Genomic DNA, 17,459 nt, shown 5'->3' with positions numbered 1-17,459 from the left:
GATACCCGCAGAATATACCGAGGTGAAATGCCACACCACTGAAGAGAACGATGCTTATAAGGTGGGCATCCTCTGTCATTTTCAACACTCCACACACAACTTGAATCCAAAGCGACATTTGCTTTCAGACTTTCGACAATGCGGCACACTCATAGGACAAAAAAAAAAGCATAATCTAACTGAGATCATCAAGTGCCGCACACAGCATTTTTGTAGACAAACACAGACACAGGAAAATGTTCCGGAGCACAATGTCACTTTGGTATATGGATTTCTTTCTTCTTGCACTGTTGATTTACACTGTAAATTTGTACAATCTATAACTGTGGGGGGGAATGGAATACTACCAACACATTACTACAATGACTTTTTCTCCCAACGACCCCTGCCCCTGGGTAAAACCAAAAAAAAGACTGACCGACTGGCTGGCTTCAACTTGCCCTACAAAGAATGATTTGCCTCCATTTAAAAGGTGTGGCTTTTTCTTCTACTATCAAGGGAGGAAATCCCATCCCAACCCTAGTGACTACCCTATATAATAAAGGAGAGAACGTAACCCCCAAAGAAGGCACGCACGAATGCTGCAGCAGAAAAGGGTAGGAAAAAATGTACAACAAATGAAGAAACAGATCTGATGAGGTATCTAGCGGTAGTATAAAGCTCGGCCCTAATCCTGTAAAAACTGGAACGCGGGGTTCTCGAGCAGCTCCTCAGCTGGTTTCACGTCTGAGAAGTCCTTCTCCTGTATCGCGTTGGTGATATCCTCCACTGAGAATGGAATGCTGTGGATTGCAAAAGAAACACAAAGCAAAAAATAAAACAGAACCTTGAGAATGCTGTGCATCAGTACAATTATACAAACATCATTAGATGAAATGGTGCTTATGTTACCTTGAATTATCATCCAACAGAAATGAACTGCTTTCTGCATTGTTCGAATCCTCCGTCATTAGGACCCGCATGTTACTAAGGACCTGAAATATTAGAGGGGTCGAGTTATGTTTGTCCTTTAATATCGTGTGGAAAGTAGTATCTCGCTGATAAGAATGCATAGTTGCAAATAAAGCGGTGAAGTTCTTTAATGAAATGGAGCTCACATCTGACGATACGCTTTGGGTATTGTACTTGTCGTCCCAGTACTGTGTACAAATTCGGTATAGCTGTTGGACACTCAAAATCTACACAAGGAAAACAATTGAACCTTGATTAGGGCCAGGACGATTTCATACTTCACAAAAGTAAGAAAACATAAACCAGAAAAAGCATGAGAAAATCAACAAAATCAAAAGGTGGGTTAACAGTTTTGAGATTTTACCGGACATAGGTCATGGACTATCTCATCATAAGATATCCTGAACTTCTGGAATATAACCTGAAAGGAGTATTAAGAATGTATGAGTACTTGCAAGTTACAATCCACACAGTGCAAGATCAATTGAAATTCAAACAACTGCTAGACTTGCTTTATTGAGCTGAAAGTTATGAATTACGTCATCCAAAGTTATAAATTATGAAGCTTACTGAATCCAACGATAAATGACTACGTTATTGGATGATAATAAGACAGATATGCACAATGCGTTTGTTAAAACTATATACATGTAACTGAAAAAATTAGAGGACCGTACCAAAAAGCCAACAGCCTGTCTGATATGCCTGATTTCATCCCATGATGATGCTGCATACTGTAACCAAGAAACTTCAGTAATTTGAATCAAATACAAAAAGAAACCAAGGAATCACACAGGAGGCAGATCACCTCGGATGTTGCCTTTGCACACCACAATTCCAACTCGGCTAAGCCAGCTTTGACATACTCTCCATTGCTGAAGGAGCAGCACTCACGGCGAAGGAGCAGACTGTAGAACAAACAGTAAGCATGTATTGCACTAGCTTCCATACAATCAAAAAACAGAACTTCAGAAGTTAAGCTCACCTATTGAATAGCTGTACATTGATGTATGAGAATATCTGGGTAAAGATTTTCTGAGCCAAAACTGGGGGTACCTGAGGATAAACAAAATGACAGTTAAATATACATCCAGCTGAAGCGAATCCCACATAAACAAAGGGTCAAAGAGAGATATGCATACATGGTTATCTTGTAGAATTTTTAGAAGGATATCCAAGTTCTCAATAATTTTCTGCCAGTGGTTGCTCTGAGTTTGACCAGATGACCTTCCAGAAATTCGCAGCATGCTAGCTTTCATTGTTCTTGGAGCCTTGTGATTAACAAGAGCATGTGGTTAATAGTAAATCACAAATATGTTTATGCTCATATACCAACTGGAAACTTATAGGACCCAATGCCAGCTATCAGCAAATAGAAAAAAATTCTAAAGCGAGGATATGTTACCTGGATGCATAAAGAAATCAAAGATGACAATTCCTTTTTAATATTATCACGGATGATTCCATAAATCTTCTCCACGTAAGCAGTCAACTGCTGCTTGAAAAGCAACGCAGGATACTTGGCCTCAACTTGGCGCACAACATCAGTCGCTTCAACGTGCATGTTGGCAAAAGATGCAGAGCGCAAGCCCTAGACAAATAAATTAACATCAAGATCCAATTATCACATTCAACAATTCTCCCCGTTTACTTATGAGCATGAAAAGGACAATAACATACTTGAGCCATTCTACCAAACAACGATGTCGGCTGAGGAGGTTTCTTTCGTGAAACAGTCCCAGGTGCACCAGCAGCTTTGAGACTTCTTTGTAAAAGGAACAGCAAGCTAGACGTATTTGAGAGCCAGTAAGCAAGGTTGTCATTGTCCTCCTCATTCTGCATCAAAGATAGATCCAAAATGTAAACTGACTTTAAGGGAGGGGGGAAAGCAGCTTGACATGTTCAAAATTCAAAATAACAATAAATTAATTTGTAATTGTAGGTGAATCCAATATCCAAGCTCATTAAAAAGATGATCAGACTACATACAAGGTAAAGTCTAAAGTAAGCCTGAAGAATAGTGAAGTAATATGACTATCTCATCGTTGTTTTCTTCAGTAGTGGAACTTTGGACAGAACCAAATTCTTTCAAAATTCTAAAAACATGGCATCAAAAGTTCAGAGCTTATCCATACAATGGTAAGACCAAGAAAATTGAGCTTCCAGAGCAAAAAAATAACTTCTAACATGAGGACAACTTATGAAAATAAAAGGGCACATCTAGTTTTCCTAACATGCAGCTAGATGTGAAATGGACCATGGTCAGCTCCAAAATGATAAAAAAATCCAATGATCACTCATTTATACTATTTTGACTTATGGCTTGAAAATTAAGACCAAAGTTTAGGTTTCAGATTACCTCTATTGCAGATCCTATCAACTGAATAAGACGGTCAAAAACACTGGTCTTCTCAGCCTCAAAAGATTTCCAGTGAAGTAGACATTTATATATGGTAAAAGCAGCAACTGGCTTCCCCTCACAGTAGCCAAGATTTTTTGCTACACAGTCAATAAGTGCATCGACATTTTCCTACAGAAAGATTAGTGTTAAATAACCTTGTTTACAGAAGCAGTTGAAGGACTAAAAAGTGTTGACTTACCTGTTGCTTCTCAGCAGAAGATTTTCTCAACTTTGAATCGCCATTCCCATAATCCTTAAGGGCAGGGGGTGCACTTTGGGGTTCCTGAAAAAGGATAGCAGTTTTTGCCATGAGATTAAGGGTGCAACTGAAGTTGAAGAGACTAAATAGAAATATAAAGGTGTAAAATCCAAACCTTTGGCTCTTCAGCCTCATGATAGCCATTCTCCAGGTTCTGAATAACAGAGAAAGAAGCAGAAGAGTTGAGTAAAGAAGCATGAGCATTAACAGCAGAATTAACAAGAAACATCATTTTAAGCCATCAATCCTACCTTTGGAACAATTGGAATCGACAAATGCTCAGACATGCTCCTGACCGGCGTGCTCAACAACGCTTGTCTTTGCACTTTCTCATCAGTTTCCATGTTGGATATTTTTTCTTGAAGCCTGAAGCAGAATATAAAAACAAAAAGGTCAATCAATAAATACTAATTATGGTTTTCTCAGCAATCAACGTACATGCGGAAGTGCTTATATTATCAAGTTGGGTTAGGAAAAGAACAACCTTAGCATTGCCATGTTCAAATCATCAATTTTCGACTCAGCATCCATTGCCTTCTTTAGTCTTTCCTCGCTGATTTTGTTTGTTTCGTCATATTTCTTCTCAGTATCATCAATCTTCTTTTCAAGAGAACTGACAAGAGTCTGTAGTCATGAAATGCAAAGTGTTATAAACACAGCAAGTAACTGCAAAAATATCAGATCGTGCTGAATAGTACTAGAAGGCAAGAAATCTCCGCAAAAAAAGGAGTAAAGCAAACCATAACAGTTTTTAAAATCTATAACAGAAGCACCAACAGATTACAGGCCTTTGACAGTCAAGATTATGTTCAGGTCTCACCTTAAGTTTATCATTTTCATCTCGAAGCTTGTTCATCAGCTCTGTATCTATAACGGGAACCTCTTTAATAACTGGAGCTATCTCTGCGACCTTTTTGGCCGCCTCTCTCTCCTTCACTAGTGTGTCTTTTGTTTCCTTGTACTGTTGTTGCACCTCTTGCAAGGCAGCTTGCAACTTTGCATTCTCTTGTGATTTAGATTCCTCAAGATCAGCCTACAACGAACAGCCACGCATTAAGCAATAGTACAATATCCTCAGATCAGCTAATCAAGTGTCAACATTTTACTTCTACTGAAGAACAGGACAACAAATAAATACCTCCAATCCAAATTCCAAAATGCTTACAAGCACATTTTACTTCACTCAGATCACTTCTTTAGACAATAATGTTATTGTTGGATGTGTGTTATCTTATGAAATGCACTTTTTAAAACAAGTCCAACAAACGGCAGGTTGAACCATTAACAACATATTTGAGTATGTTAAATCTCGCATACAGTATCTAAATTGGTGTGCATAAACCCACATTATGTTATATCAGTGGCTTGCGGTATTCCCAAGGCTACAATGATATGGAGAAATTTTGTAACAAAATACTCACTCGCATGCGCTTCTCCAACTGTAGGCGCCACGTAAGCTCTTCGACTTGCTTTTCCAGTTTATTTTTGGCAGCTTGCAAAGCGCCAGTTTCCCGTGCAGCCTGGTGAGCAATGAAAATGAATAAGAAAGAATGGACCCTGATATGAGAGAGTATATTTGCACTATTCACCACCAGGGCTTTTCAGACCAATTCCATTACTAAGGCCTATAGCAATCATGCACCATCAGGTATATAAGAAACCAGCAAATGTGACATTGTACAATACCCTGTAACACCGAATTACTGGTGGCTCCAGGAGTGAAAAAGGCAGCATGTTGAGAAGTTTTACCCAAGGCAATTTCCAGTGCCCACATCAAGATATATTCGTAAAAAAAATTGTATATGGAATATAAGAAGTGCCTATTACACATAAACATACCAATTTGAGTTTTCGAAGCTCCTTCCTAGCAACTTTTCCTCTCCAGAAGCACTGTGTAGTAATAGCAGCTTTTCTTGTTCTTGAATAAGCCAACCTCGCCAAGAATTGACGGCAGCGAGTCTGAAACAGAAATATGGATTATAAAGTGAACATTTTGATCTGATCTGCTAATTTGGGACTAAATGGTACACTTCAGAGACAGCTAATGTATGGACGAATAGTAGCAACGAAGTTGTAGGGTTTCATCATGGTAATAATATAAAAGACCAGATATATGTGTCATGTTTAGAAAGATAGCAGAAAAGAGCACTGTAATTCATAGTCCACAACCCATAATTATGCATACTAAGCCAGCTCTCGATTTCATGAAGAAACTGAACTGGGATGACTGGAAATATGTGACTTTCACTACAAAAGAGGAAACTTCATAATCTAGAACTCCCTCTATATATAATGTTGAATGGTAAAAAAGAAATTACGAAGAAAATTAGCTTTCAGGAACTGTATTGGCTTATTGCAGTTTCTACCAAGGATACAATCAACCAGACAATGACCCAACTGCTGAATAGAGATACAATCAGCAAAACATAACATGATCTCTACAGTTTCAGAGCAACCAATAACTACTGATTAATCTTATATATCAACAGAAAAATTGAACACCTATGCCGGTTATTATTCCCAACTTTTGTCCATTTGCTTGTATTTACACACGCACATAAAACAAGTTATTTTAATTCTATGTTACCTGGATAATGATAGCAGCTCTTGTTTGACGTCTGAAGTGGATCTCTTTACGTGCAGCCATCCCACGTAACGATGATTGAATGGTAAGCGCGGAAGCAGAAAGTTCAGTGTATGCCTTTCTCGCATTATGCATGCGGTATCTAGTCTGGATTTTGAGAGAAGCAGCTTCTCTGCGGAGACCCTGGTAAACTCTTCTTGCAAGCTCTCCTTCAAATATTCAATAAAAGCCATGTCAGAAATTCATTGCATGAATAAAGCTAATTAAGTAGGGCCAAACAGACTACGATTCGAAAGAACAAAAATCTCACCGCGACAAACCGTCTGAATTTGTACAGCTGATCTTCGTAGTGCAATGAAACTCTTCTTGGCCAAAAACGAGCGGACTTTCCTCTGAATCATGTTAGCTGAACGCCCTAACACTTCATTTCTACGAGCATCAAGTTCAGCCATTTGACCAGAACGAAGAAAAACTTTTGTCTTGCCAACCTAAATAATAACATTTGCAAAAGCATATACAGTTTAGTCCATACACCAAGGATGCAAAAGGATAGCATTATTACTAGATTTATTTCAGAAAGGAATTATATTCTGGGGGATATATCAATTTTAATTGATTCACCTAATCAACTACAAAGTGATCTTACAGCATATACTGCACACTGTTTTGAACATCTTGAATTTGTAGTCTATACAAGTATACATAACGTAGGTGACTTTTTTGAATTAGCATTAAGCCAATATGTATCCCCAACATACAGCCAGTATCAAATACGTGGACCATCGAAGGTCACATATAAAAAGCCTATATCAACCCACGTTAATTAGCAATGGTGTTCCTAATCGGAAAAAAATATGCTCATTAAATTATCAAATACCACAGATTAACAACACCAAAAATGTAAGTTTCCTTCAAATGTCCATACCTGGTAACCTTGCAGATCTACCTTCTCTAAGAGCCTTCTTACAGCAGTAATCTCATCAGAACTTGTATCAATGAACACAAGCCAAGATCAGTAAAAGGCTCAACCAACTAAACCAGGAAGCAAGAACAGTTATTCATTTATAAGTTACAAATTAGTACCTTCCAGTCAAAACATCAGGCGCAAGAATACCGAAACGGTCAATGAACTCAAGGAATGTTCTTCTAGTTGGATACCCAGCACAGCTTATCCTAATTGCTTCCATAACCCCCTGAGAAAAAACAATATTAGGACTGATGTTGGAAGTTTGAAGCAAACGGAAATGCCAACAACAACAACAACAACAAAACTTACTCCGCATCTGAGCTGCTGAAGAACATTCTGGTTCTCAAAAATTGCTGGCTTCAATAAACTATTAGGCTTTACACAACGGATATAGTGGGGCTCAGTTGAACTCAAGGTTTCCAAGAGAGATTGCAGTTGTTGCTGCATTTTTTATATAAATTGCAAATATTAGAAGCATGAAGAACTGGAAGCAACAAGAATTTCAGTTGAATCATTATAATAATAAAAGCAATTCATTATGCACCTTGAATCTGGAACCAATCGATGAAAACTTTGACGACTTTGAGGAGTCATCAGAAAGAAGCGGGAAAAGGCCTGAAACAAACGAACATCCTGAAGCACCCAAGAGAGCCTGATGTTCAGCAATAACATAATCCTTGTTCTTGTCCAGAAATAACTCGGTTTGATAGGTGACCTACACATCAATGCTTCCATCAGATTTATTAAAAAACAACTGTAACTAATAGAGCAAAGGCAGTTCATACTTACATCTCCGGCATAATGACATATTGTAAAGTCTGACCGAGATAATTTTGGCTTCACAAAGCGCTTGTGATTTTTGAAAGTTTGGTACAACTTCTGAGCAAATGTCTCATGTGTCGATCTTGGTAACATACTGCAACACAAAATCATATGTGCACAGATTAAACTATTTGTAAGATTGAATTTTTCTATGATAGAAAACTAGTGAACAAAATGAGATCTTATCACTCATCCATACCAAGCTTCATCCAGAAGGGCAATAATTCCACCAGGTTTCTGAAAAGGAAGAATTGAGTGCTTAGATGGAACACGACAAGACAATAAAGCAACATAACATACCGACATAAGTTATGTCTATGTAAGAATTGGGGCTAAGTATCAAAGTGGTAGAAGCAGCTTTACTTTTTTGACTAGGTACGTTCTGCATTGACAAGATGTATGGCATGGAAACCTCGAATTGTCCACATAGATAAAAAAAATCAACATAAGAACTACTACTCCCTATTATGGATAGGAGGGAGTAACAATCAGTGCTTATATTGTAATCAATCGACAATGAACCACTATTGATCACTAGTAACCAATGCTAGTAGTGACCATTTGACATTGCTGATCAGAAATCACTAACCGTGGATAATTACTACTAACACCAAAAGATTAAATGGGCACTCATGAACTCATCAAACATCGGTATGTAGGGGGGGCATTCCAATATACACAATTACACACACTCATTTGAATGAACTTGTTTATTTTAGGCAGGCAAACAGCAGGCTGTGCAGATACCAGATCATGTCATGCAAGGAGACAAACCCAACCCTACAGCAAAATAACAAAGAAAGAGGGCAGGGGGATACCTTATCGATGAGATCAAGAATATCCTGATTGTCAACAAACTCAATGTAACTCCAGTCAATTTCTTCTTTAGTGTACTCTTCCTGCTCCATCTTAAAGACATGCTGCAGAAAAGCAGAACTTCAGAGTTAACAACTCTTCTATAAATAAAAGAACTCCATAACAGTGAAGCTGCTGGGTTAGGCTCCACCCAAGAAAGCTAGAAACTTGCCTGATTGAAGTGTTGTTGCAGTTTTTCATTTGTCAGGTTGATACAGAACTGCTCAAAGCTATCAAAAGCCAAAAAAAGTGCATCAGATCTGAGAACTACACATAAGAAGTCCATAATAACTAGTAGGTAAAAATTAACAATAGAAATGAATCAGTGAGGAAACAAAATTTGTGAAAATATAATAATGACAAAATACGGTATGCACAAAAATAGAATGTTAGTCTTAGTTAATTGAAGGAAACCTTAAACTTCATGATGACAGTCCTAAGAGTAACAGATACAGATGCACAAGCAGACCTGCACACACCTACTGTTCAACTAATATCACTCAATTGATGGTGCGATCATAATTCATGATCACCGGAACAAAAACAGTAAGTTCACATCAAACAAGCAAAAAGCAATAGCCAATGTTCTTAAAAGAAAAAGCAGCATCCAAGTAGTTTGTACCAAATGTTACATTTCTGCCATGTACTACAGGCAATACGTGATGATCTTGAGGAAAATCCAACTGATGAGTCTAGCATGTAATCAAAGGTGAAAAGAAAGGCCTAGCACGGTGGCACCTTTCATCAGTGGACTGAGTTCAGTTCTTCAACAAAAGAGAACTGCAGCTCAGCTGTGAACAAGAACCTCAAGATGGAGAAGTGATCATGTCATGATCACTAAAGGGTTTGCAAGGGTTTGCAGTCAAATAGCCCCTCTTTCACCTAGAACTAAAGCGGGCCCAAACCAACTGACAGTTTTCTCTCATTGTCATTCTGTCAATCAAATTGACCAAGACACATCCAACACACAATAAATCTATAAAAGTGTACCAGTTAAGCACCTGTTTGTCTTGAAGCTTTCAAACCCGTAGATATCCAGCACACCAATTAAGCATTTTGAAGTTGGATCTTGACCAATAGAGTTGTTTATCTTAGTCACAAGCCTAGGATCAAAGGACATTTGTCAGATAAGAACCAAAAGGAAACATTTGTAGAACAGTCAAGCAGCTGCTTTTGAACTGGAATAGCAATCGGTGTATAACTCCAAAATGAACTCACCAATCAAACAATCGTGAGTACACGGTCTTAGCAAGTGCATCTCTACTACCCTTGGCAGCCTCAGCGTCCAAAGTTTTTACTATGTTCTCATCACGAGTCACAATAATACGTTTACACAGTGAATCTTCTAGTGCTTTCTCATCGCACCTACAAGACCAAAGTTTGAGATTTTCGTGAAATGCATAAGGATTCAACAGTTCCTAAAAAGAAGCTATACAGAGTACATACATGAAGAGCTCGGCAGCTGTCCTTAAATGAAACATAGATTTTTCATTTTTAGGTTTCGATGAATCCACATCATCCCCTTCTGCAAACTCAACATTTCCCAAGTGGAGAATAGCAGCAACAATCCGGAAAATTGCTTCCTAAATTTAAAAGCAACAAACAAAGCAAGGGGTTAAGTCAACGAGGCCTCAAGTGATCAAAAAGGAGTAGCAGGAGATCATTACAGAACCAAATATGTACCTGCTCTTCAGAACTGATCCCGATAATATCCATGGCCTTTCTAGTTTCAAGATACTCCTTCGATTCATCGAGGCCATCAATCTTATAGCAGTTGGACTGATTAAGATAGTGAAATGTACTGGGATCCCCTAATTTGTATTTCTCCCGTTCCTGGTATGTAAAATAGCATAATTTAACCATACATTGCTTTCTAATATGAAATACAGCTATTTAAAGCAGAAGCTTATGATGTTTAGTGCCCTGATATACAGTGATGTTAGCAAAATGGTAGCCAGAGGGGCATGTCATTGAATAGCTTCCGTGTAGAGAGCTTTGATTCACAAAGGCTCTGCTACTCCCGTTGTGACAGTAACAAACAATTAGGAGAGGGGAAAATGTCATGGGACAGAGAGTAGAATTCTTGAATTTCAATAAAGTAGTGCATGCCACAAGAATTGGTAAAATACGAATAACTCCTCAGGTTTAATCTTAAATTTTATATAAATATGTCTAGTAAAAAACAGGCATGAATGGACAGGTAAGGGGCAGCACCTCAGGTGAGCCAGCGCAAATCATGTAGAAACAATGGTAATTTCTCTCTGATTCCGATATTTGACAGACACGAGATCTCTCGAGAAGATAAGTTCTGACAGCAGCTCCTGATATCCTCCCCTTCTGATCAAACTGGATCTCGACAAATTTACCAAAGCGACTGCAGTGATGACAGATAAAAAGAAATTGGTTGAGTGAACCAACAGTTACCCACAACACTAATTGCAACAATCATATAAAGAATGCCTCTTACCTTGAATTGTTATTTCGCACAGTCTTTGCATTTCCGAATGCTTCAAGAACAGGATTTGACTGTGGAGGGATGCAGATTAATCAGCCGTACAAAAACACCAGATGGTCACAGAAATAGTTACTCAGGACAAGGTGGGTCTATAAATTAACTACCTGAAGAACTTGCTTCTCCACAGTTCGGCCTTCAGAGGCAGCCTTTCCACCCATGTAAGCAAGATAACGCATGATCATTTTAGTGCTTTCTGTTTTACCAGCACCACTTTCTCCACTAACAAGGATGGACTGACTTATTCCTTCATTTAGCATCAACCTGTAACGACATTAATCAAGATTTTTCCTCAAGTCAAAATGGGAAGAGAGGAAAAAAAACTGTTCATTTCCTGTTTTTGGAAATGCCTGCTTCAACTATAAAAACCTAGTGATCTCAACATGAACCTACCTATATGCAACATCTGCAACAGCAAAAGGATGGGGGCTTAATTCACCAAAATCTGCTCCTTTATACTGTTCCATCATCTGAATATCGTACAAATGAGGCAGTCTTCGGAAAGGATTTACAGCAATCAGAATACTTCCAGTATACGTCTGGTTTCAAACAAAGAAATAAGGAAGGCATAAATGAGAAAAATGAATGACATTCTTAACATAATATTAGTGGAAAGTATATGTGTCGGACAGTCGGACTACAGTAATAAGTTATACAAAGAGATCCTGACTTACATAGATTTCGTTCATGTCATATCTAGACTTCAAATTTTGAAGAACCCCAGGTTCATGCAGATACGCAAGTTTTGTCATGTCATCAACTCCACATGGTGATTCCTCGGGATCCTTAGCATGGACATGAGATGCTTTTGCTGTAACCTGGGAAGGGGGGGGGGGGGCAAATTAGAACATAGTGCAAACACACCCTTTTCAACGTGGCTAGGCTTTTATGAAAGGTCAGATTCGCATGGTATTTCTAAGCAGTTTTGTCATTAATAATCCACACAGAATAAACTGGCCAGATGGCCGAATCCTAACAATACATACAAACAACTTACTGTTTTCTCATTGGAGCACTTGACCGTAATCGTGTCTCCATTGACCTTTAGGACCTCCCCGTCAATCCAGGCCTCGTCAGGATCCTCAACCCAAACCTGGGATCCCACCGCGATGGAAGCTTGAGCCGCCTGCATGAATAGATGTGACATTAAACACTAGGCACGCATTGCTTACTCTGAAAAAACATGTGTCTCTTAAAATGTTGGCCCTCATGCATTCGGCGTTAACCACCAGCGGCGCTATATCGAAACAAGCAACCTACGCAGACATGAAAACTCTTTTTTGTCTGCGTAGGTTGCTTGTTTCGATATAGCGCCAACATATGTACGCAGACATGAGAACACAACCATTTTCTGGCGCAAACAAGGCCAGTATGACAACCCAACAAGCAGGTCAATTAGCCACATATCGCCAACCCTGAATAAATGCATATTCCTAAAATGTTGCCCCCCGCGCATTCCACGGTAAATCATAACGGCGCTACATGGAAACAGATAAAACACACCAGCATGAGACATCCATCGACCATTTTCTGGCGCGAACAAGGCCGGTATGACGAACCCAACAATCAGCAGGGTGGCGGGGGATGCAACAGGCAGGTCAATTAGCCACATATCGCCAACCCCGAATAAATGCATATTTCCTAAAATGTTGCCACCCGCGCATTCCGCAGTAATCACAGCAGCGCTACGTCAACTCAAAACAAATAACAAACGCCAGCATAAGACATCCATCGACCATTTTATGGCGCGAACAAGGCCGGTATGACGAACCCAACAATCAAAAGGGTGGCGCGGGCAGCAACAGGCATACCAATTAGCCACATATCGCCAACCCTGAATAAATGCATATTTCCTAAAATGTTGCCCCGCGCGCGGAATGCGCTAATCATAGCAGCGCTACGTGGAAACAAATAACACACACCAGCATAAGACATCCATCAACGATTTTCTGGCGCGAACAAGGCCGGTGCACCGGGCCAAACAATCACAAGGACATCAACAAGCAGGTCAACGCCTGCGCCACCAGAATCTGCCGCAACCATCATGCCCATTTCTCCAAGGGCTAGGCTTAGCACGGGGAGCATAGGGATTCATTCAGTTGAACGGTGAACCCCCGAAATTTCAGGGGAAAAACTGCTGCCGGTAGCACTAGTCTAGGGTAACAGAGAGTTACGAACACGCTTAGAACAGCAATCCAGAGCAAGCTAGGGCTCCCTTACCATCGGTCAGAAGTTGAGAGCAGCGGATCTCCGGTCCAGCCCAGTACAGCGGGAGGAGTAGAGCAGTGACGGCTGCTGACCCCTAGAGGAACCGGGGGTGCGGCGAGATGACCCCGCGGCCGGCGAGATCCTGCCAAGTCCGGCGCCCCGCGCCGCCGAGATCCAATCCCCGCAGGCAGGAGGAGACGCCGCCCCGAAACGCCGACGGGACGCCGAGATCGGGGTTACTCCCCAACACCGCCCGCGAACCGCGGTCGCTGGCTCCTCCGCCGCGCGTCCTTCCGAATCTCCGCACGCGACGCCCTGCCTCCCTGCCTTCCCAAATCTCTCCTGGCTCCGACGAAATGCGTCGCGTCGGCTCCCCCCACACGCCGCCGCCGCCCTCGTGCGGCGCTGGCTTTTGTCTCCCGCTTTGCTGCGCGCAGCGGCTGGGGGGTGGGCGGTGGTGCCGCGGCGCTGCCTTTGCTTCGGCGTGCGCTGTCTGCCCCTCCCAAATCTCTCTCTCTCTCTATGTTGCTGCGGAAGGGAATGGGGAGAGAGAGAGAGGGGGGGGGGGGGCACGCTTTTTCTGTCTCTTCTTCTGGTGTTTTGATTTCTTCGCGTGGAGTTTTTCCGTTTACTTGCGGCGAGTTGGGTCTGACCGCGGCCGCGGCCGCGGCGCTCGCCTTTCTCCTCCGGGTTTTGGGTTCTAGCGGGTTTGGGTCTCAAACTCTTTTCTTTCTTTCCTTTTTTTACGAGAAAACTTTCGATCTATTCATTTTTAATCATGGCAGTACAACGAACATCAGAAATAATAAAAATTACATTCAAATCCATAAACTACCTAGCGACGAGTACCAGCACTGAAGCGAGCCGAAGGCGCGCCGCCGTCATCGCCCCTCCATCGCCGGAGTCGGGCACAACTTGTTGTAATAGACGGTTGGAAAGTCTCGTGGTAAGGCCCCGTAGGACCAGCGCACCAGAACAGAAACCGCCGCAGATGAAGAATAACGTAGATCAGAAAGATCCAATCCGAAGACACGCGAACGTAGACGAACAACGACGAGATCCGAGCAAATCCATCAAAGATAGATCCGCCGGAGACAGACATCCACACGCCCACCAATGGTGCTAGACGCACCGCCGGAACGGGGCTAGGCGGGGAGATCTTTATTCCATCTTCAGGGAGCCGCCGCCGTCTCGTCTTCCTGAGCAGGACACAAACCCTAGCAAAACTGAAAGAAACGACTAAAAACGGAACCCTCCCGCCAGCCCTTGCCGAGATCCACCGCGCCCTCATGGCTCTAGGGCCACCGGAGAGGAGGCGGACCTGCGGCAGCGGCGGGAGGCGGAAACCCTAACTTTTTGTGGAGGAAGGAGGAGGCGGCAAACCCTCGCCACCCTTGTTGAGTCATGGTTGTGGCCACGTGGGAGGTCGGGGAGAATGCGACGCGCTGGGGTCTCACCTCTTTTCAATCCGCCTAAATAAAACACTAGACATTCAATTTGGGTTCGGAAGCATTTGATCTTGCCTGTCAAAAATATTGTCCTAAATGTAAAAAAATGCTAGAAAATTTAGGCATCTACGTTTTCATTCATGTCTAAATGTTATCTGCAAATGTTTAGGCGGAAAAGTCCAAGCATTTCGATCCGTTCAAAAAAAAGCAACTTGAGCAGTGAGATTTTCGCATTTCTCAACTACTTAACTTTGTTTTTTTATTAATGGAGCATAGTTGTTTTTTCCTTTCGCATGAAATTTGGCATGTGTGATTTGAACGCTAATATGAACATGTGCGGAAAAAACGTGATTTTAAAATTTAATTGCTATTTATTTAAAATTATTGTTTATTGCTGGAGCAAATGCTCCCCGGAGCCAAGACGCCATACCCTAGCTTTACCGGCTAAGAAATAAAAGTCTAGGAGCTTCACGAGGAACACATGGCATGTTTTTTTGGTAAACCTAACTCCTCGAAATGCAGAAAGGAGTCTCCTACCCTATGGCGACTACAACATGTGGTGTAGAGAAAGATTACTACAATTTAACTGCGATGGGTCTCCCGTGGGGGCTTCAACCTTTCCTAAGCGGTTTTGTTTATGCCGTGGTGGCTAGCGCCTAGAGGAGCCAAGAGGTTGTTGAAAATCAAGAACAACTAGATGAAAAGTTTGGGTTGAGTGTCGGGATGAGGGAGGGGGTGGAAAGGAAAGTGGCGAAAAACGTCGAGGATTGTTGGGGAGGCGGTGAATCGTGGTTGAGCAGGTGGCGGGAAACGTGGGAAGAAAGGTGAACGTGGACACGAACGCCTTGTGGTTTCCCTAGGTTGGTCGATGACGAAATGGAGCTTTCTATAAATGAAAAATGCATGGCATGGTAGTAACATTAATTTTGCAGCATCAAGTCTCGGTGACCGTTAATGTATCGTTATGGCTTACGCTATTAGTTTGGCACCTCCCTAGCAAAATTATCCGGACTTGATGTGCAAAACAATTGTAGGGTACACGCTCGACAATTAATAGACAAGAGAATACTATTAAGAGCGGTAGTTTGACAAGTGAATACTAATATTTGGCTCAACCTTCATCTGAGATTGATCCCCTAGTTCAACTCCATGCGGAACAGTGTTTAAAAAACTCCATGTGAAACAAGCCAAACTCGAAGTCATACGTAAAGCACTTCTTTTCCTAATTGAGAGCCTTGTCACGGAGAGTTACGGGTGAGTCGACCTCGAGCCTAAATGAGCTCTCTTTAAGCCATAAAGTAGAATGACTTTCTTGAGGTTTATGTCATCGAAGACCCAGACTGGAGCGTCCAAGATCAACAGCTGGTGAATCGGTCTGGCTGAGATAACGGACCTTACTAGCATAAGTCGCCTGTCCCTTTGAATGAACCCTCTCTACTAGGCAATGACAAATTTTCCACCCATATTGGGCATTGGTTCTCAATAATTCCTTGGATGCGCTCTTTTTTCTAGGTAGGCAAAGAAAAAGCAAATGGAGGTCGGTGTCTGGTCGCGTGGAACACTATATGCAAGCCTACCTACTTCAGTGGATTGGGAGTAAAAAATCTGAAACTACAAGCTATGTCGCTTAGGGTCAGATGGGAATGGCTAAGAAGAGTTGATGTTGATAGACCTTGGAGCAGACTTGCGCTCGCATGATTCTGGATGAACTTAGAGATTGGAAGTTAGCATTTCAAGGCGTAGGAGGATTACAACGTTTCATGAGACAATAGGATAGTGTGAGCGTGTGGAGTCGGTGTTACCACGTTGATGTTGGATTGTTGTAAATCTATTTCTTCTATAAAAATATGGTACGCAATTGTGTGCTCTCAGAAAAAAACTTTCATGAGGTTGGGCTCACTGTATTGCCTGTCATAACTACATCCGCACAAGTAGTCACAAAAAAGACTATATCCGACCAAAAACAACTTATACAAAGGTCTTTGGATCAATTTTTGATCTGAGTACAACCCCTAGTCAAGCTCGATGTACATCTCATGTTCAAGTTCGTTGCAAGCCAAACGAAAGAAAACCTTGCCAAGCCCAAGCTCATATATAGAAGCACATTTTCTAAATTAGGAGCTTTGTTACCCAGATGAATTGCACACAAATGTTACTGGTGCATCAACCTTTAAGTACATGTACTCCGCTCAAGCCGCCACAAACTAGCTTGACCTGGTTGAGACAGTGTAAGATCATTGATTTCATAGATATATGCACTTGAGAAATTGAATACATATTACCCAGATAATTATCCATGTCAATAGGATTTTTTTACTTAAACATAAGCAATGAATTAGATGCTCTAGAAATCTATGGCGGGATATTTGTTAAACGTATTCTCTAGTGCTCTTTGACGTTATATCTTAGGGACACTAAAAATGTATTCTTTAGCGCTCTTTGATGGAGTATA

The 17,459-nt window shown here is 41.3% G+C and overlaps 1 protein-coding gene across 1 annotated transcript; it reads right to left on the bottom strand.

Moving 5' to 3' along the window:
- Positions 1-237: 237 nt before the first annotated feature.
- Positions 238-14,137, bottom strand: LOC125515441 (myosin-6-like). Its single transcript, XM_048680909.1, has 39 exons — positions 13,572-14,137; positions 12,349-12,477; positions 12,026-12,169; positions 11,745-11,890; positions 11,459-11,615; positions 11,307-11,365; positions 11,054-11,213; positions 10,523-10,672; positions 10,286-10,422; positions 10,058-10,204; positions 9,841-9,942; positions 9,012-9,069; positions 8,803-8,904; positions 8,184-8,221; positions 7,952-8,078; positions 7,707-7,877; positions 7,472-7,603; positions 7,279-7,388; positions 7,121-7,181; positions 6,506-6,683; positions 6,199-6,404; positions 5,451-5,570; positions 5,033-5,131; positions 4,432-4,644; positions 4,096-4,235; positions 3,863-3,977; positions 3,727-3,765; positions 3,552-3,635; positions 3,311-3,481; positions 2,632-2,787; positions 2,357-2,542; positions 2,094-2,222; positions 1,937-2,007; positions 1,760-1,859; positions 1,629-1,685; positions 1,316-1,372; positions 1,098-1,178; positions 892-974; positions 238-782 (listed from the first exon to the last, which is right to left on the bottom strand). Exons 1-39 carry the CDS (start codon positions 13,572-13,574, stop codon positions 668-670), a joined length of 4,533 nt encoding a protein of 1,510 aa, XP_048536866.1. The 5' UTR covers positions 13,575-14,137; the 3' UTR covers positions 238-667.
- Between the last annotated feature and the right edge of the window lie 3,322 nt (positions 14,138-17,459).

Source organism: Triticum urartu, chromosome 6, assembly GCF_003073215.2.
Source record: "Triticum urartu cultivar G1812 chromosome 6, Tu2.1, whole genome shotgun sequence".
In the NCBI taxonomy this organism is placed as follows: Eukaryota; Viridiplantae; Streptophyta; class Magnoliopsida; order Poales; family Poaceae; genus Triticum; species Triticum urartu.
The sequence above is the reverse complement of the archived record's forward strand: the minus strand, read 5'-3'. Positions and strand labels throughout refer to the sequence as shown.